The sequence below is a fragment of the Triturus cristatus genome, chromosome 3_2 (genome assembly GCF_964204655.1).
Source record: "Triturus cristatus chromosome 3_2, aTriCri1.1, whole genome shotgun sequence".
NCBI lineage: Eukaryota > Metazoa > Chordata > Amphibia > Caudata > Salamandridae > Triturus > Triturus cristatus.
In genome coordinates this window covers 850,599,412-850,620,260 of record NC_140584.1, presented here as the reverse complement: position 1 = coordinate 850,620,260, position 20,849 = coordinate 850,599,412, and the positions used below count along the sequence as shown (strand labels likewise).

The following is a 20,849-nucleotide window of genomic DNA, read 5'->3' as shown; positions in this document are numbered from 1 at the left end:
AGGAGTACGAAGGCCAGTAAGCAGAAAAATCTAGTTTATTGGAAGTGAGAGGTATGCAACGTCGTGCGAAGTCGCATAAAGTGCAGCTCAGATTTGCAGACTTGGCCTTACTTATTGCGAAGCGATCCGTTACTATGAGATAGAAATCGGCCTTCTCCCCCAACAGTGCATGGTTGGCAAGAAGAGATGACAAAATGAGGTATATTGTATGGAGGAACACAGGGGATTACAGAAAACACCGATTTCAATGTACTGGGACTTAATGCTGGAATCTTTTAAGGCTTTTGACACTGTAGCACTTTAATACATACCCTGACACTAACACAGCCCTACTACCTCAGCAGTAGCTGATGATCTGTCGCCCATAAGGTGCACAGCAAGTCGTGGAAAACAGCACATATCCCAAATGACCTAGCAGGAGGATAGCAGTTGACAAGCCTCTTATTCTCGGCCTGCAAGGGGGATTTGGGGTGAGCTGTGAGGTGGGTGTGGGGGAAGGGAGGATGGGACGATCGTGAAAGTTCCGCAACTTAGTTGTAGTTGTAGCTTTTCTGACTAAACATGTAAAATTGCTTTCAATGCTCACTAGCACATACAATGTCACATTGGTCATGGTTTTCACTTTGCCTGTAACGATAAGCGTATAGTAGATTACTTGTGCGAGAACCTTAAGTGTATGATGTGTTGTGTACGAAGAAAACCAATGAAATATGTTTTCAAAAAAGAAATTGGAATTGAGAGGTGTGAGACAAATGAACAGACATGGGATTGATAAACTGTATTGTTTGCATTTGTTGTTTGCCACAGATGGGCTACTCATGTCCCAAAGTCGGCAGAGAATAGTATGCCTGAATTCCTTAAGAACTATTGTCCAGGTTAGTGACTGTGAGGTAAAGTGTAGCGACTTGATGTATGCCCTCTTTATTCTTACCATTCTTCACAGTTTTAATTATGCCGCTCACCACCTTGCCTCAACTTGCTGTCCTGCATTTGGCTGAACCCTCCCATTAGACTCCTTTACTGTCCCTCTGTTATCATCCTTAGTAGCATTCCTATTGTGCTCTTCTCTCCCTTTTATAATTCTTTCCCTTCCTCTCATTCACTCTAATTATGCAGTCTTCTCTCTTTTGCCTATTTTTATTGACTCCCCTCACCATTCTCATTCTGTCACTCCTCTTATCATCTAATCTCTGCTTTTCCACCACTTTCTCTTTCCAAAACCAATATCCCTTTGCCAACACACCTTTGCTGTCTTCCATCGTCACATTTTTCCCAAATCCCATTTTCCCGCCTTTATTTTCCTTGCTATTTCTTATTTCCATTTCACACATTTTTAGTCTCCCTATATCTCACTGTCATGTTTGTCTTGCATACACCACCTCTTTGCCTCCACCCTCTCTTTGCACTTGCTGTCTCCTTACACAGAATGGCACTGACACCTGCTCTTTGTACCAGGTTTCATCTATGGATGTCTCTGGATCTGTCACATTGAACACTTGCATTGTTCATTACCGCCACCAAGAGTTCTCACATTGGCTAAACATGTTGGCGCTGGAGCACCAAACCACAACGATGCACTCTCAGATACCAGTGAGAAAAGCTATCAGGTGAGTTTATTACTTAAGGGCCTTGGTAGCCCTGGAAACACAAAAAATCTGAAACCTGGTGGGACAGAGACAGTGGGAGTGTGGGGATACTATGATATAGTCCTCTGCAATGGGCTTGAAATATCTGTGAGTGAAACATGTTGATAAGAGAATTTGCTGTGGATTATACTCTGATAGGGAGGTTGCAAGGGACTTACCCTCTGTGTATAAGCAACATCTTCCCTGCATGTGTTTTCTCTTATGTGTAGACTTTTCATACTTTGTTATTGTTTTCTTTTAGTTTTCCCCAGATCATCGCTCCCATCATCCTCCGAACCACCATATCCAGCATCAATGTGTCCGTGCAGCTGGGGGATACACCGCCTTTCGCCTTGGGATTCAACTCTCTGTCCTTGGGTAAAGCATCTCCTTTCCGCTCATCCAATCTCCCTGCCAGTCCTGCTGTCTATTACTTTAATTTTCTTCATAGTTGTTCTATTATCTCCTCTTCAGATTCACATGCATACACGATCTTTAAATAGTTTTCTCAAATCCAACACCATTCTGTTATCTTAGAGCTGCATTTGTCATTCTGCATCTCTCGTCATTCATTGTCATATAATCAGCTTGGGGTTATTTTATCTAAAACAGCGGGTTATGTCATCCCTAATTTACCCAGTCCTTTGAAATCTTTATCTTTAGTTGTAGAACACCCTTTCTACTTAATAGCGAATCACATCTTATGAGTGTTCAGAGTTTGGCTTCCAGGCAGGTTTTCGGGTAAAGTTTGATACCACCTCAAGCCAGCCAAAAAATGCCTTGGTGTCATTAAAAATAATGAGTCTACACTAGTGATATTTTTTTTTAAACACTCTAAAACTGCATCAAAGATTTCAGGGACTCGGGAAATCACAGCTTTTCCGGATTCAAAGAGATTTGTGGTCCTGCAATCATACATATTGAAGAGTACGGAAATTCGGTATCCCAAGACCTGAAAGCCCTGAACTTTTCCGCAAGGACTTCAGCTCTAGGGACATCAAATAAGTGAGGACATTGCATATTTTCTTTAGTATCCCTCTTTCCCACGAGTCTTATCTGATCTCATTTCTGCAGCATGCATACATTCACAGTTTTCCTAAAACTGCTCCCCATCTAGTCGCCTGGCAACATTGCTCCCTCTCGTTCCTTGACTGCTTGCTTTCTGTACCAGATCATGTCCCTGCACACATTATACATCTGATGCAGTGCTTGAGAAGACATTTCCTTTGCAGTACTCGTGTTTCTTTAGACTCCCTTGTTCTATTCTTCAATGACATCATTCCATTGACTGGAAGGGACCAGCCCTTAGACAATAGCTTAAAAGAAATGCTTGCTCTTAAACCATGCATCTTTCCTTCCATAGCCCCTTTCCCAATCTTAGTGTGTGCCTTCATAAAAAATCCAGTATACGAAAAAATCTTTGGTATACAAAAAAATCTTTGCTAACAGAAGAGAAGTTGCCGGAACACCTTTTCTGGGGTAGATGTTGGTCAAATGGATCCTATTACATTAAGGCCTACGCCCTGATTCTGTACAATCTCAGTAGATCCTCTGTTCCCAACATGTTTTCTTTCGTAAACTTGACAAGCATTGTTCCATCTTTTTACAAATCTTGACCCTTGTAACTTCCATTAAACTCCGTTGCCCTCCCCCCCATGATATCATGCAATTCAAAATTGATTTCCATTGTTGCATCTCCTAATAAATCTGGTGTACCTCAACATCATTATTTTCTTCCACAAACTGTGAGCCTCCTTTTGCAGAGGTCAAAGATTGTATTTGCATAGAATCTGAAAGTGTATGTTGGGAGTCATTTTGCAAGCTTACATTGCTGTCTTCCATTGTATTTGCTGTTAAAGCTGGGCCTTATGGAAGCTACAATTGCATCGCATAAGTTATCTTGAACGGGTAGAAATAATTACCTTTCCATTAATTTTTCATCAATAATTGAAACAATTTCTTTTTAAATTGCATTATTAAAATTGAGCATGAATGAGTACTTGATGCTTTCTTTTGGGTGAGCATTTTTGGTTATGTTTGTTCTTTATTCGTTTTGATGTATATTATTTATATTCTAATGTACAGCATTCTCACAGCCTGCCTGGCAAGATTCGTGTTCTATAAAATACTATAACAAAAATAAATAAATAATTATGCACTGTACAAAATAACACGCCTTTCCTAAATTATGTGTGTGTTATTGGTTGTATAGTGTAACTACTAAGCAATGTTAAGCGATTTAACAAAGCATTGAGTGCTAATCAAAAAAGGCATCCTGGCTTTTATGGATTACAAACCTTCAATCCCCCTGTTTGCTCTAACGCTAGTAAATACTGTTCTGTAGTTGATTTTTCTCTGATATCAATGACCATCAAATAAAATTGTTTGCTAAAAATTCACTTTAGAACTTTTGTCTAGTAGTTGCCTCATTTTGTTTCGCTGTATGTGAAAGAGATTTGATATCCTAACTCGAAGGTGTCCATAGCAGTGCTAAGTAATAACTTTAGCGTAGGTACATGAGATTCCATGAGGGTGATAAATCTATTGACATGATCTACAATACAATTACTTCCTTGTTCAAATCATACTCTTGCGCATTTTCTTTTTCTTCTTCTTCTAGACTACCAGCACTTGCGCACACAGAGCCTGCATCAGCGAGCCAATCTGGCTCTTGACCAACTATGCTGGCGAGTTGGGAAAGACTCTCACATCCAGCAGGCGCCCCATCCTCCTGGCACACATCTTTGGGGTGAGGCCCTTATTCTCAACACCCTCAACCTCCAGGTAGGTGGGTATGTATGTACCACTGGTTCACTGTAGAATTTTGCAGTAGACTGATTTATGAATGTGTTGGTTTTGGACTTCTAGAAATGTGCTTCCTTTTGTGTTTGTTGAGAAAGCTATAGAATCAGCTGTGGTGTAATTGCTCATTGGCTTATTCAAAATTCTTGAACCCTGTCAGAACGTGTAGAGTGTGAAATGTCGATTAAATGTAAACTTAGAACTACCTAAAATAAATAGATTGTCTGATTTTTTGTGTCCTAATATGACACTTTGGTGGCTTTAAGGAAATCCAAATAGCTTATTTTACAGTTTTCTTTATTACTCACATCAGATGTGTTGGCCACTCAAATATCTACCTTCCTATTAATAACAATATCCCCTGTCTTCCTGTTTGTTTCTAGGGCAGCTACAACCAACCACTGGATACCTGCAGTACGCAGGCTGACACTCTGTTTATGGACTGCACTATTCAAGGGCTGCAGCTGGAGTCTTCAGATGCTGCCACTGAGTGTCTCTACCGAATCCTATCCATAGTACATCAGCATCCTAGGGAGAGCGGACAGAAGGTTCAGATTCCCTTATCTGATCCGATGCATCCACCTGGGGAGCGGAGTCCTAGCCAGGCACTGTTGTGGAAGGTGGACCTGCGAGTGGAAGATGTGAACCTCTTTACATTATCTAGTATCGTAGGTAAGTAGGAGATTGTGACAAGGGTGTGACAGCAGTGACACCCTGCAGAAAACTGGAGATATATGTTCGAGGCATATGAGCTGCAGAATCCACACTGTGCATAGATCGCCATCTGGTGTTGGGCTTGGATGCTTGCTCCTTGTTGTTGTCTTGGAAGAAGTCTTTTGTAGTCACGAGATAGGTGACTCCTCCCTAGGACGATAGTGCGCCTGCGCATCGACTCCATCCTCAGATTGTTTTTTTCCACCATCTGTTTCGGATGTAACTTCTGTGCTCCGGTTCGGTACTATTATCCAAACCTTTTCGACGCACAAACCATCAAAGAAACTCGGAGGTATTGTTTCATTCGCGTGCCCTTCGACGCGCTCCTCAAATACCCTATTCCAGTCGTCGACGCGGGCCGCTGGGCCTATCAATGCCTTTCGGGCCTTAGGCTAATGGAAAGGAATCCATTAAAAAATGCCCCCAGTGTGGAGCTAAATTCCCACACAGCTACCAACACAAGGTGTGTAACCTCTGTCTCTCGCCCGAGCCTGAGGAGAGTAATTGCCAGGCCTGCGCCTCTTTTCGATCCAAAAAGACTATCCGTGATCACCGGGCCCGACGACACGTTATGGCGCAACAAGCAGCTCCGGTGCTGGATGACATCTTTAGCGAAGGCCCCGATGTCCCGGAGGAGAATTCAGAGGATCTGGAAATCGTTTCCGAGTCAGACTACTGCGACTCAGATGACCACATCACTCCAGGTCAACGAGTGAGTACAACTGCCCCTACTCCAACTGAAAAAAAGAAGGCTCCGGTTGCCTGCTGGCCCCAGTCGCGACCGAAAGAAAGCTTCAAAAGCCCCGCCCCCCGGCCCGGCTAAGAAGACAAAGGAGAAGCCTTCCGGCGGCTCGGCACCGACCAAGCCGCATATCAGTGCCCCGCAGACACCACCGGCACCGAAGCCGGGAGCGCATCCAACTCCCGTAGTCCCCAGAAAACAATCAGCCCGAGCACCTCGGCTCTGAAGGAAAAGGCCTCGGATCCGAAACCCAAAAATTCGGATCTGAAAAAGATTTCGACATCGAAGCCGAAGGATCCAAAAACCCCTTCGAAGGCTCTAGAGCAGAAATCTAAACCTCGCTCAGACCCGAAAAAATCGACCCCCAAAAGCGGCTACCGAAGAAGAAGAACTTGTTCGACCGGTTCCCATCGATCCGAAGCAAAAAAACACTCCAAGTGGACCCCAAAACAAGACATGTGGTCAATGTTCCACAAAAGAAGAGGAAATTGGACACCCCACACATCCTTGAGGTGCCTGCAAAGAAAAGAGACTGTGCTACTTCACCTTTACGACTCTCTTCTCCTGTTCTTCCTCCTATACCTTTCTCTCCACCACACTCTCCCATTATTCCACCATACTCACCACTACAGGATGATGATGATTTAGGGGGTGGGGGAGGAAACAATGACCCTTTCACGGACCCTGATGACAACACAGATGTACCTCAGGGCGATTGGGATGATTATGATGACCCAGTAGGCCCTCCAGACCTTCCAGATGCCGATGCATACCCAACAAAGCCATCTCCCCCAGATGACAATATTGGTTTTAGCCAGCTTATAGACAGGGCTGCCCAGTACCATGGTGTTCAAATGTATTTGGACCCCGCAGGGGAGGACTTCCTAATAGACAACTTTGCACAGTCACAAAAAACTGTACAAACTTTACCAATGCTAAAAGGCGTCATTAAACACGCCCCAGCCATATTCAAAGACCCTGTAAGGGCTAGAATTCTCAACCCTAGAATTGACAAAAAATATATAACCACACCCAATGATCCTACCTACATCAAGGGTCAACTACCTTTAGATTCTCCAGTGGTCACCAAGGCTAGAAAACGTGCCAACTCTCAAACCTCCGGTGATGCCCCACCTCCGGACAAGGAGTCTAAATTATTAGATGCTTCGGGCAAACGAGTTGCTGCCCAAGCAGCTAATCATTGGAGGATAGCCAATGTGCAGGCTTTACTTGCCAGGTATGATAGGGCTCATTACGACCAGCTAGAAACCCTAATGCAGCATTTGCCTCATCAATATAACACCAAGGCAAATGATTTGATCCAAGAGGGCAAATTAATAACTAATGCATCAATCAAGTGTGCCCTTAATGCAGCAGACACCGCATCCAGGTCCATTAACACTAGTGTGTTACTGAGAAGACATGCCTGGTTGCGCATCTCTGGCTTCAAACATTAGGTACCAACAACTATCCTCAATCACCCGTTCAGTCTCATGAACAACTGTTTGGCCCAGCTGTGGATACAGCCTTAGAAAAAATGAAAAAGGACAAGCAGACTGCTAAATCCATGGGAGCATTACAGTCTCCATCCACACGAGGTTCCTTTCGGCGCTCCTTCTATAGAGGCGCATCCAAAAATATCAGTGCAGACACTGCTTCTTCCTCATACAAAAACCCCACACAAACATCCCCTAACAGGGGATATTTTAGAGGTGGATACAGAGGAATTAACAACAAAGGAAGAGGCCGAGGTAACAACAACACTCGCGCCTCTCCCTCTAATAAACAGTGACTTCCCTCCAAACCATTCCACTCCGGTCGGAGAGAGACTCTCACAGTTCCTACCTGTCTGGAAATCCATCACTACAGACAAGTGGGTAAGACAAATTATACAGTATGATTACTGCCAGGAACTTACAGCAACTCCACCCAACATACCACCCAAGCAGCGTCCAATTTCCATGGAACATCTGACACTCCTCAAACAGGAAGTTCTTTCACTGCTTCAAAAGCATGCAATAGAACAAGTCCCCATACAACATCAAGGAAGAGGAGTTTACTCTCTATATTTCCTAATCCCCAAAAAGGACGGTACCCTAAGGCCAATATTGGACCTCAGACCACTCAATCTCTACATACAGTCCGATCATTTTCACATGATCACTCTTCAACAAGTCCTTCCACTGCTTCAACAAGGCGACTTCCTTGCCACACTAGATCTCATGGACGCCTACTTTCATATTCCCATACACCCTGCTCACAGAAAATACCTAAGGTTCACACTGGACGGCCAATACTATCAGTTTAAAGTCCTTCCATTTGGGGTGACCACAGCACCCAGGGTGTTCATAAAGTGCCTTCCAGTAGTAGCAGCACATTTGCGAAGACAACAAATCCATGTATTTCCATACCTCAACGACTGGCTCATAAAAGCCAAGTCATACAACCAGTGTGTTCACCACACTCATCAAACCATTCAGCTGCTGCGCAACTTGGGGTTCACAGTAAACTACACCAAGTCACACCTTCAACCCTCCTACATGGATCAGTATCTAGGAGCCACAATAGACACTTCCAAAGCTCTAGCATACCCCAATCCAGCAAGGATAACCAGTATGCAAACCCTCATCTCCATGTTTCAGCCCCAACACTCTCTCTCAGCACAAGTGTTTATGCAACTCATAGGAATGATGGCCTCTTGCATTTTTATTGTACCTCACGCAAGACTTCAGATTCGCCCTTTACAGGAATGCTTAGGACGTCAGTGGAACCAGGCTCAATGTCAACTTACATATCTGGTGTTGGTGGACAGCCGCACACATCGCTCTCTGCAGTGGTGGAAAACCCAAAATCTTTCCAGAGGGCGGCCGTTCTTAGAGCCGGTTCCACAGATAGTGCTAACAGCAGACGCATCACTCACCGGCTGGGGAGCCCATCTCCTAAACCACACGATTTAGGGCAGGTGGACCACTCAACAAAAACTGTTCCACATCAATTACCTAGAATTACTGGCAATTTTTCTAGTGTTAAAGTCGTTCCAAACACATCTCCTCAACAAAGCTGTCCTAGTTCACACAGACAATGACAGCAATGTATTACATAAAGAAACAAGGAGGAACACACTCTTTGCAGCTGTCTCATCTAGCGCAAAGTATATGGAGATGGGCCAGTCCACAAAACATACATCTTCTGTCAGAACATCTTCCAGGGGTGAACAATCAGATGGCGGATCTGTTAAGTCGTCAGACTCAACAGATACACGAATGGGAACTTCATCCGCAAGCTCTTCAACCATTCTTCCAGATGTGGGGCCAACCAGACATAGATCTGTTCGCCACACATGCAAACGCAAAATTCCCGGAATCAAGCCGAAATTACCTTTGGATCTGAAATTATCAGGCTCCAAGGACAAATCTGGTTCGGAGCCAAAACCCTCCTCTTCGAAACACAAACACGCTTCAGAGCTGAAACATTCCACTGCCAAAGACATGTCGATTTCGACGTCGAAATCTAAGGATAGTGTTCCTGAGCCTCCAGAACCAATTTTTGCATTTCTTAAAGCCAAAATGGATCCCAAACAGAATTGTTTTATATTAATCCTGATACTGGACATATTGTGGCTAAAACTCCAGCAAAAGACAAGCTTCCTGCAGAGGACACTGCTGATAAGATTCCCTTAGAGAGAAAGGAGGGCATTGCTACCAGCCCTATTTATCCTGCCCCACAACCATCTCCACCTCCACCATCTTCTCCAGAGTTAATAATTGAAGATACCTTACACATAACACCTCAGGGAACTCCACATACAGATCCAGATATGGATCATGGTGATGATGATACTCAGACCCTCCAGTAGACAATGAGCCAGACGTTTATCCTGCAAAGCCATCACCACCAGATGATAAAATGGCTTATCAACAGCTTGTTGCCAGAGCAGCAGAGTATCATGGGGTGCCCTCACAGAAAGAAATATTCGAAGATAACTTTTTATTTGAAACACTTGAGTCCACACACAGGTCAAGTCAAACACTCCCAATGCTTAAAGACATGATGAGGCATGCAGATGATATCTTTAAAGACCCTGCCCAAGCACGTTTTTCAACTCCAAGAGTAGATAAAAAGATATAAACCCTCACCATTAGATCCTGTGTCTTTCAAGGGACAATTACCTCTTGACTCCCTAGTAGTGTCCTATGCTCGCAAAAGAGCTAACTCGCAAACTTCTGGGGATGCAACCTCCCCCAGATAAAGAATCCAAACATATAGATGACTCTAAAAAACAAGTGGCTGTTTAAGCCGCTAACCACTGGCGAATCACAAACACACAGGGCCTACTAGCTAGGTACAACAGGGCACACTGGGATGAGATGGAGCAATTGCTCCAATATCTCCCAGACGAACACAAAACTAAGGCACAGCAATTAGTTGAAGAAGGGAAACTCATCTCTAGCTCCTCAATCAGATATGCTTTGGATGCAACTGACACAGCATTTAGGGAGATCAATACCAGCATTCTCCTTAGAAGGGATTCATGGCTTAGGATCTCTGGATTTAAGCCGGAATTTCAACAGCCCATTTTGAACACCACTTTTGACAAGGAACACCTCTTTGGTCCTGTAGTCGACCAATCCTTAGAAAAAATGAAAAAGGACACCGAAGTTGCAAAATCCATGGGAGCGCTCCATTCCCCATCCAATATTTTACAGAGCAGGATCCAAAACAACATCTTCAGACCTAAATACTTCCTCTTACAAAGGCAACAACCAATCATTTCCCTCTAGAGGTTCCTAAAGAGGAGGATATAGAGGAAACAATTCCAAAGGTAGTGGTAAAGGCGCCACACCACGTTATACTCCTTCCCCTAGTAAACAGTGACTTGCCCACACTTCCCACCAATCACTTAGACTTCAACAGTTTATCCCCATTTGGCAATCTATAACAACAGACAAATGGGTGCTCTGCCTTATTCAACATGGGTATTGCCTGGAGCTCAACTTCGATCCACCAAACATTCCACCTCCCGTTCCCAAACTGTTGTCAGACCATTTGCAGTTACTCAAATAAGAGGTGCAATCTCTCTTACTAAAGAGAGCCATAGAATCAGTACAGTTTCAGTTACAAGATTCAGGGGTTTACTCTCTTTATTTTATAATTTCCAAAAATGGACGGTTCCTTAAGACCAATTTTGGATCTCAGAGTTAAACCAGTACATACTGTCAGAACATTTCCATATGTTAACGCTTCAACAAGTTCGTCCTCTCCTACAGCAAGGCAAGTTTTTGTCGACACTGGATTAAAAAGACACATATTTTCACATTCCCATAGCTCATCGCAAATATCTCAGATTTGTGATAGCAGGCAAACACTGTCCGTTCAAGGAACATGGCGTGATCTCTGGCCACTGAGGGGGATATTGAGCTGCTGCTGTTGTACTGCGCAGTGACGCGTCGACGCTCATTAACTCTGACTGCACACGTAGCGCACCACACAGGCACGTGGCCTGCTCATGTTGTTCTACAGCACTGGACACTCCCTATCTAGATTGTCTGAGTCTGGAGTGTGGTGGTGCAGGAGCTCTGTGTTGGTGCATTCCACAGTACTGGCTGGAGAGAGTGGTCTCCCGTGGTTGATGGTGGCCGACTATATTGCCATTACTGACACCTCAATGGACCACTCCTTTCCCCCGCTGTTGGGAACATAATCAACAAATAATGCGCGGACACTGTGTGAATGGCTCCGACACTGGTCACTGGTAGATTTATGGCGGACACGCCATCCTAACACAAAGGTATATTCTTTTTATTCGGCCCCACACGGCCTACATGTGTGTATTGACCGAATAGTGGGGTCGCTGACGTTTCACAACATGGTAGACCACACGTAGTACCTTGGTTGCACGCATTCGGACCACAACCCCTGGCTACTGAGCCTCTCGTGGGATACACCTCGCCCACCGGTGCCCACCTGGCGCTTCCAGCCCGCAGCCCTGGAGGATGAGGCATTCCGAGGAGCAGTGGGAGAAGCCACGGCTGAATATTTTGAACACAATACGGGGTCAACTGGCGACCTGCTGATGGATTGGGAGGCATTTAAGGTGGTGGTCAGGGGCAAATTTATGGGCATTAGCTGGAACATCTGTAAACATGTAGAAGGAGCGGTGGCAAAGCTGGAGGGTGAACTGCTACAGTTGGAAACCGACTGGGCGATTGGGCGCAGGGGCATGGCGTCATTGGAGGCAAAGAGGGGTGAATTGGCAGAATTGCTGAAACGTTTGCGACACATTAACTACGCTGCACACTCTGCCAGGGTACATGCGCATTCAGATCGGGCAGGCTGCCTATTAGCGTGGCTCATACGACAAGATCAGACACTCCAACCTATTTTTTTTTTAAACATAATTTTATTGATTTCAATTGTATATAGTGTATCATAACATTACACTGCTGTAGCCAATAATACATTATTACATTGTTTCGAGATTTTCATATATTAACAGTTTCCTCAAATTCTTGCTATTGAGAGATCCTATGTATTATCTTATCATCCTTTGTCATGCATCCGCATTACAAGATCTACTATTGTCAGTAGTTGTTACATAGGTAAATTTCCTAGGATTTCAAATGAAAGGAAAGCAAAACAAAAAGAAAACCATAACTTCACATAACTACCCACCCCCCACCCACTCAACTGGCTCACCTGTACGTCTTGTAACTCGGACCGGAGTTTTACCATTTATACATTGGGTTATCATGTAGAGGTTATTATGTTTTCAAGATGGTATTCATACTGGACGGCCTGATAAGCAGAGTAATTCTATGTGGGATGACTACACTACGACTCGGCAGAGGGGGTGACATGTTTTGAGTATTGGAGGGTGTAAAGGGGTCAGTGGCTTTTAGTGATTATAGCATCTGGTCTCATTCCAGGGAGATAGGTGTTTTACGCACCCCTCGGAGTTCCTCTCTTCTGATTATGGTGCTCTCTGCTCCACCCCATCTAACCATGTCTTTATGCTAAGTGACTAGTGTAGGGGGAAGGCTGATTTCCACCACATTGAGATGGCACGTTTCGCTATGAGGATAGCCATATCTGCAAAATGGTATTGTACTTTCTGTGTTTTTGGGCGGCGGCGTAGTCCTATTAGACAGCTCTCTGCTGTGTCCCAGCCAGGAGTGCCCATTGTATCTCTCACCAATTGTGAACCAAAATGCCCCTAAACGTGGGCATGCCCATAACATATGTAGTATGTCCGCACCAGGGGCAGCAGAGGTGCGCTTCAGGGTATATACAATTACGGCGGTGTGGAGTAAGGTATGCCCTGTGTAGGATCATGTACTGTATGAGTTTGAATTTAGCGTTGCGGGACACCTTTTTCGGGAATTCCAGGAGTGAGGACCATTCCTTGTTGGTTAGGTCTCTATCGAGATCCCTAGCCCATTACTCTCGTAGAGGCGTGAGGGAAGTACCTGCGTGCGCCCTGACTCCCTTGTACAGCCACCTGATTAGGTGGTGTCCTTCTCCCATCAGATATATGGAGTGTATTAATCCATGTGTAGGGGGTTCGGTCCCGTCTGGGGACCAGTATTTTTTAATGTAGCGGTTGATGGTAGCATGAAGTATAAAAAGGGAATGGGGAACTCTCTGATGATTGGCGAAATTCTTGTGGTCTGATAGCATACCATCGATGAACAACGCTCCGACGGTGGATACCCCTTCTTGTGTCCATTGAGAGATACTGCATCTAGTGACTAGTCATGTTGCAGTGGGGAGTGTTAGGTGCATATGGGGGATTCCGCCTTGTGTATTGTAATGCCTTCTTCCAGTAAAGAGAGCTATTCTAAGCAGAGGGGGGGGGGGGTGCTAGGGGGTGCCTTATTCCCAGGTAGTGACAATGTGTGGAGAGTGCCCCGGTTCAATGATTGTAATGTGTAATCGATTTTGTGTAGGTTGTGTTGTGCAAGCCAATATGACAGCCATTGTAGTTGGCTAGGCAGACAGTATGCGAGAAAGTCAGGGACCCCTAGACCTCCCTCATCTGGCCTCAGCTGCAGTTTGGCCAAGCTCACCCTTCTGCGCCCCTTCCCCCAAATGAGATCCGAGAGGAGGTAATCTAATGTCCTGAAAAAAGTGGCAGGGATCAGGACCGGCAGATTTGTAAAAAAAAAAAAAGTATAGCAATCGTGGGAGAACCACCATCTTAGAGATGGCTATTCTACCCATCACCGAAAGGGGTAAAGATGTCCAAAAGGAGACCTGGGCCTGTAGTGATCTAATTGCTTTCCTCAAATTACCCTCTATAAGATCTTGTGAGGTCCTATAAATCTGAATACCCAGGTATTTGAAGGTTTGTGGGGCAATTGCCAGGGTGAACTGTCCAAATTTGATGGACTCCAAGCCCTCCCTTCGGTTTACAAAGAACGCATGTGATTTTTTTTCATTAATGGCCAGCCCTGATATACATTCAAATTGTTGGAATATTCTTGGGATAGGTTCTAGGTTTTCTGCTAGGTCATGTATATATAGAATGAGTTCATAAGATACTATATGTGCTGTGTCTCATAATCGGATCCCTTTGTTCTCTACCTCCTTCCGGAGTTTGATGGTAAGGGGTTCTAAAGCTAGCACAAATAACAGTGGCAACAGGGGACAGCCCTGCTGCGTACCTCTTGCTACTGGATAGGAGCGAGATATATGAGAGCCAGTACGGACCCGGGCTGTAGGAGCCGTATATAATAGTTTGACCCAACCCATGTATCTTGGTGGAATGCCGAATTTGTTCATGGCCGCTGCAATATATTCCCTGTTCAGGGTATCTAAAGCGTGCCGCAGATCAAGGGAGATGCATCCGGCCTCGCAGAAAATCTCAGAGACAGCCTCCATGACATAGTGCAAGCGCCTGATGTTCAGAGATGTACTGCGGTCTGGGACAAAGCTGCACTGATCAGTGTGAATTAATTAGGGGAGGTAAGATAGCAGGCCAGAATTTTACTAAGGATTTTATATACCATGGGTAAGAGGGATAGCGGGCGATAACCTGACATATCTCGCGGGTCTCTACCCGGCTTGGGGAGGATAGTGACCTGTGCTTGCATAGTGGAGAGCGGGAGAGAATGGGCTTCGTGAGCTGATTGGTACAAACATTCGAGGTGCGGTGTTAGTTTGTCTGCAAAGGTAGCAAAGAATTCTGCCGTCAGACCATCCAGGCCCGGGGTTTTATTACGGGGGAGTTCATGGATACCCTCACTAATTTCGGCCCTTGTAATGGGGCCGTCTAGCTCCTCTTTGGCAGCCTCCGTTAACCTGGGGTAGGACAAGCCGTCTAGGAAGGTCACTATGGGCTCTGCACTTGCAGTGTTGGGGGCACTGTATAACGCCTCGTAGTAATTACTAAAGGCTAGATTTATTTCTTCTTAGGTGTGCACTAATGCGCCATCTGGCATGGCCACCTCATGTATGGGGACAGGAGGGGGTGTGTCTCGTAACATTCGCGCCAATAATGTTTCAGATTTATCTGCTTCTGCGTGTTTATGTTGGGTGTATGACTAATAATCTATCAATCAGAGTTGTTCTAAGAGTTCAACGTGCCGTCTTCGCCCTTCTTGTAGTTTCTCCTGTTTGGAGGGGTCATTACTTGCCTCTTGCTCAAGAGTGTTTAAAGAAGCCTCTAGTGTTGTAGTTCTTATGGACATCATGACGAGCCCCCACCGTGGCTCTGGTAGCCGTGCCTCGGATCATTGTCTTGAATGCATCCCATTCTATGAGGTGGGAGGAGGCAGAGTTAGTTTGTAGGGACAGGGGTGGGTATTCTTCCCCAATCTAAGGTGATCTCGAGTAGGTTGTGATCAGACAGGGTTTTCGCCAGGTATGTAGTCTGGGAAACTTGGGGTGTGATGGGCAGGAAGCAGAATATTCTATCCAGCCAAGTATGTAGCTGGTGTGATGGGGAATTAAAGAAATATTTACGGTTGGTAGGGTTTTTTAGGCGCCATACATCCTGTAGTGACCAGCCCTCTGCCCTGGTCCGTAAAGCCTCTCCTTGTTTGATTGAGGCAGCTCCTCGGAGGGGGGGTGGGATGCTAACGATCTAAGTGAACATCTAGGATGGAGTTGTAATCCCCACCGAGTACCCATGGGATATCTACCCAGTCTGCCAGCACCGCGTTTAAATTTGTGAGGAATTTGTCTTGCTCGTAATTTGGGGCGTATATACTGCCAATAACTATATGTATGCCATCCAACGTGCCATTGACAATTCCATACCTGCCCTAAATGTGTCTGTGCGCTGCTCAATGGCCACTGTCGGGACCTTATGCCTGACCCATATAACGGTCCCTCTCGCGAATGCGGAGAATGATGTAGTAAATATTTGCCCTCTGCATTTTTTGTGGAGTTTAACTGCTTTGGAGTCCGTGAGATGAGATTCTTGGATTAAGGCGATCTGCGCTTTTCGTCTATTCAATTGTGCGTGGACCCTGTGGCGTTTGTGCACTGATCCCATCGCCCTGATGTTCCAGGTTATTACAGTATATTTCCCAATGTGGCCATGTATGAGTTTGTTCAATGTTGCAATAGCCCAGGGCCGTATGTCAGGCGGTGTGTATGGTATAGTGCAGGGTGAGCCAGGAACCCAACAAAAAAACCCAACAACTAAAACTCCCAATACTAGGACTAGCGCATAAACTATGCTGGTCCAAACATTATACAGAACTGTCTGAACTTCCATTTGGTTACGATATGCATCTGCTGCAGGGGGGGGTGGTTCCTGTGTGTTGCATAGTACATCAACTAGGGGGGAACTACACGCATGTTAGGACCCTTATAGACCAAGTGTAGAGGGAGCTGGGGAGGAAGGAAATAGTTATTCACGTTAGTAATGTCTTACTTTCCTTTTAGTGCAGCTGTACCACAATGTTCCTGGAGGGTCACTCGGCCTCGGAAGATCATTAACCAAATAAGTCCTGCACTGTTTGTGGAGTGATCGAGGGGAATAATGTATCATTGCTCTCAGAGTCCGAGTGCATAACGTTCTCATCCAATGGTTCCGGTGATGACGGGGGGTTAGAATCTTGGATGGCAGTCGCCGTGCCAAGGCTGATTCCTGCCCTCTCAGAACCTGTTCTGGTGAGGGGCTTTTGGCAGCGGGTTTGCGAGTCGACCGGTCCCGGCGGGTTCTTTGTCCTGTTGCCTTTTTTGGGTCTCGACGTGTTCTCTGATCAAGGCTTTCCAGCACCTGATAGGGGAGGATGATTTCCAGCCAGTCATTTGCTGCTTCTGGGCTGTTGAAGAAATTTTATTTTTGATCATAGATGATTTGCAAGCAAGCCGGAAACAGTAAACCATATTTAAGATTCAGGGCTTGGAGCTTCTTTTTCAGAGGCTGGTAGGAGGCTCTTTGTCTTTGGACCAGGAATGTGAAGTCTAGGTATAAGGAAATCCGATGGTTTTCATACTGTATGGGTGTTTTCTCTCTGGCCTTTTGGAGCAGTATATCATGATCCCTGTAATTCAGGATACGGGCTATCATTGGGCATGGGAACGCACCTGCCGTCAGCCTGCCCATAGGTATCCGATGCACTCTCTCCACACAGAAGAAGTTCGATAGGCCCTCTGGGGCTATCTGGTCTTGCAGCCATTGTTCCACAAATCGGGTGGCGTTGGGCCCCTCTACGCATTCCGACAGGTCTATTATACGGACGTTATTTCATCGTGCCCTGCCTTCTGCGTCTTTTGCCCTATTGAGGAGACTTGCCAGCTTCCACTGCATTTGAAAAATGTGCTACGCGTGTTCCTTGTGTTGTGGCAGTAACTCCAACAGAGTCTGTTGTTTTTCACTGGGGTGGAGAGTTTCTCATGGTCAGCCTTAAGGAGGGTGAATCCGATAGTGAGGAATCCTATTTGGTGTTCTATGGACTTCCGTGAATACCGTATTTCCTGCAGGATTAAATCTAATTTGTCAGGAGTGGGATCCATGTTAGTCGGCGGAATGCAGCTTAGTGAGAGTGCTTGGGAGGCTGCTTTTGACTCCTCCTGTGTCTGCGAGTTCTCAGGTGGTATTTCCGGCGCCTTGCCTTTCGTACGCCCCATGGTGCGGTGTTCAATTAGCACCAACTAGACTATCCTGGCCAGCAGGGTGATTCATGGCTCAAGCTGTTCGCTGAGGCAGTATGTGCTGCTTGACAGTTCTTGTGTAGGCCGCCCTCGTGGAATCAGGAGGGCGAAGGAGGAGGGCCTGGGGAATCGCCACCTACGTGGGACGACAATTCCAGCTGTGGCTTCAGCCCGCTCCCTGGGTCGATTGTATCCCACGCATGAGTTGCAGTTCAATGCGGGCAATCCTGTTAGGTGTATGTGCTATAGGCCTCAAGTTCATAAGCCGCTCGTGTGGCAGGGTGGTCCAGTGAAGTAGCGCACGTCAGGAGAGGTCCGCAGGTAGTCAGAGCCAGACTCCGGTAGCGCGGCATGGGATCCTGCAGCTAATTGGGCACATTCATCCCGCTCTCAGCGCTCTTGTCGCATCAGGAGACCCCCCATCGATAGGCTTGATGCCCGGGCGGGGTTCTGCCTAGGGTGGTTAAGGCAGGCCCAGCAAACGTCCGTGGTGTAAGGGGGATGCAGGCCTAGAGTCAGGAGAGGCCCAGGCACCGGGGCCTCTCTCCGCAGCGCAATGGTAGACACTCCAACCCATAATGACGCTTCGTGCTGTGACAGGTCAACTACTCTATACGCAAGCCTAAATACACGCAGCACTAATCCGGCACTACAGGGCCCTCTACAAGTCCAAATATACACCAGTTGATGCACGACTTGCCACTGTTCTCTCCCAATTAACGCTCCCAGTGCTGGACCAAGCACAAATCCTAGAACTAGACAAACCCACCACGCCCATGGAGTTTGGTGTTGTGATACGAGCGTTGGCATCGGGTAAGACCCCGGGCACAGATGGTCTCCCCTCCGACTACTACAAGGCTTATGCGGGTGTCGTGACAGTCCACCTTCAACAGTTGTACAATACAGCACTGGATATGGGCATTCTCCCTCCCTCTATGCAGGACTACTAGTATTATTACCCAAACCAGATAAAGACCCGACCGAGCCTGGATCACACCTTCCATTGACCTTGTTAAACATGGATTAGAAAATATTAGTCAGGTACCGGCCGATTGACTGGCCCCGTTGATACCTATATTGGTGGGCACTGATCAGAATGGCTTTGTCCTGGCCTGCAACACGTCCCTAAATATCCGCCGCTTCTTCAGGGTTGCCATCTAATCCCTGTTTTCCTAGTGCTAGACCTGGAGAAGGTGTTTGAGTCCCTGGAGTGGCATTACTTATTTGTGTTTATTAGCAACCTGGGCATCGCAGGATGCTTCCTCCGCCTAATCCAGCTGCTGTACACACAACCAACGGCAAGAGTGACGTCAGGCTCTTATATCTTCGAATCCATACAGATTGGTCGCGGAACCCGTCAAGGGTGCCCTCTCTCTCCACTGTTGTTTGTTCTGGTGATGGAGCCACTGCCCGAGTTGCTTAAACAGCAGGGTGCTGAATGGGGTATCCCATGGGTAGACGGCATACACGCTGTATTATTGTATGCTCATGACATAATTATATATCTTAAAGATGTCAGCACACTCCCAGTTGCATTGATGAACACCCTGACGACCTTTGATAATCTGTCGGATTGAAGGCAAATTGTCAACTAGAATGCACCTAGGAGTACATACTGCACCTCTACCCCAGGGGTAAGAAACTGAGGGCAACTTCTCGTTTCATTGTCCTGGGTATGCTAACCGCAAAGCGTCTACTAACTAGGAGGTGGAAAAGGCCAGACTCGCTGACAATACCAGCATGGACACAATAAGAAGATACCCGGGGCCTCCGCAAAGTGCCTATGGCGATGCAATGGGAGGTCATGGTGCAGGAATTATATGGGTTGCTGGAGGATGGTGATGAGGATCCAATTACTGCTTTCCTCGGAACCACCACATTAGATGTGAATGCACAACCAGTCACTCCCACTAGAAGATGATAGATTGTAATGGCCTTCTCTCCTCTATGTATCTGTATCTGGTCCTCTGAGCTCCTGGGCTCGTGGAATTGTTGGGCGGGAGTAACCATGGAGTGGCGTGAGTCTCGACAATACGAATGTATCTATATGCACCACTCCCTCACAGCTCCAAATAGCGTAGTGGGGATACGTAGAGCTCCTACTGTAAAGGAAGTACTACCTACCCCCTCCGTGTTCTGTAACAGGGGAAGCAAAATCTATAAGAAATGTATTATATCGGAAATATCATGTCACTCCTAAAATGCCCTTACAGCACTTTGTACATGTAATGGTGCACAAGAAGTATAGTATAAATATAATAGAATGCTCAGTAGTTTTTGTTATATATGTTCGAATCTGTTGCACAATCTCTAACCATCAGTCCTAACTAACATAGGCAGATAGTGCCCAGTACTACTTACCGTCAAGCTCATTGAAGCAGTGCGCAATGTGTACAGTGGGTAAACAAGAACTGAAACAATTGGCTGTAACTAATGTTTGTATAACAAAGCTGTTAAAATCTTGTATGAGTATGAAAATGTCACTTATATAATATGTAAGCAGATGATTATTAACAAACTTCAATAATCGGTTGCTTCTAGGGTATTTATAAAATGCCTAGCAGTGGTAGCAGCTCATCTCAGAAGACAACAAATTCATGTCTTCCCGTACCTAGACGACGGGCTCATCAAAGCTAGCACTAACAAAAAGTGTTTACAAAACACTCAGACCTCGCTACACCTAATCCAGCAATTGGGTTTCACGGTCGGCATTCAAAAGTCTCAACTACAGTCTTCACAGATACATTCTTATCTAGGAGCCACTCACAACACTCACACGGCTCTAACCTCCCCCAATGCAGCCAGAATATCCAAACTCTATTGCTGCAGTTCCAAACCAACCAACCAAACCATGCCAG

The 20,849-nt window shown here is 45.9% G+C and overlaps 1 protein-coding gene across 1 annotated transcript in view; it reads left to right on the top strand.

Moving 5' to 3' along the window:
- BLTP2 (bridge-like lipid transfer protein family member 2) overlaps positions 1–20,849 on the top strand; it is an 800,213-nt gene that overhangs the window by 326,233 nt on the left and 453,131 nt on the right. Inside the window, exons 10-14 of the mRNA XM_085649125.1 lie at positions 808–875; positions 1,456–1,607; positions 1,888–2,003; positions 4,246–4,409; positions 4,811–5,099. Coding sequence (XP_085505251.1) covers positions 808–875; positions 1,456–1,607; positions 1,888–2,003; positions 4,246–4,409; positions 4,811–5,099 — 789 coding nt within the window. The remainder of the gene's footprint in view (positions 1–807; positions 876–1,455; positions 1,608–1,887; positions 2,004–4,245; positions 4,410–4,810; positions 5,100–20,849) is intronic.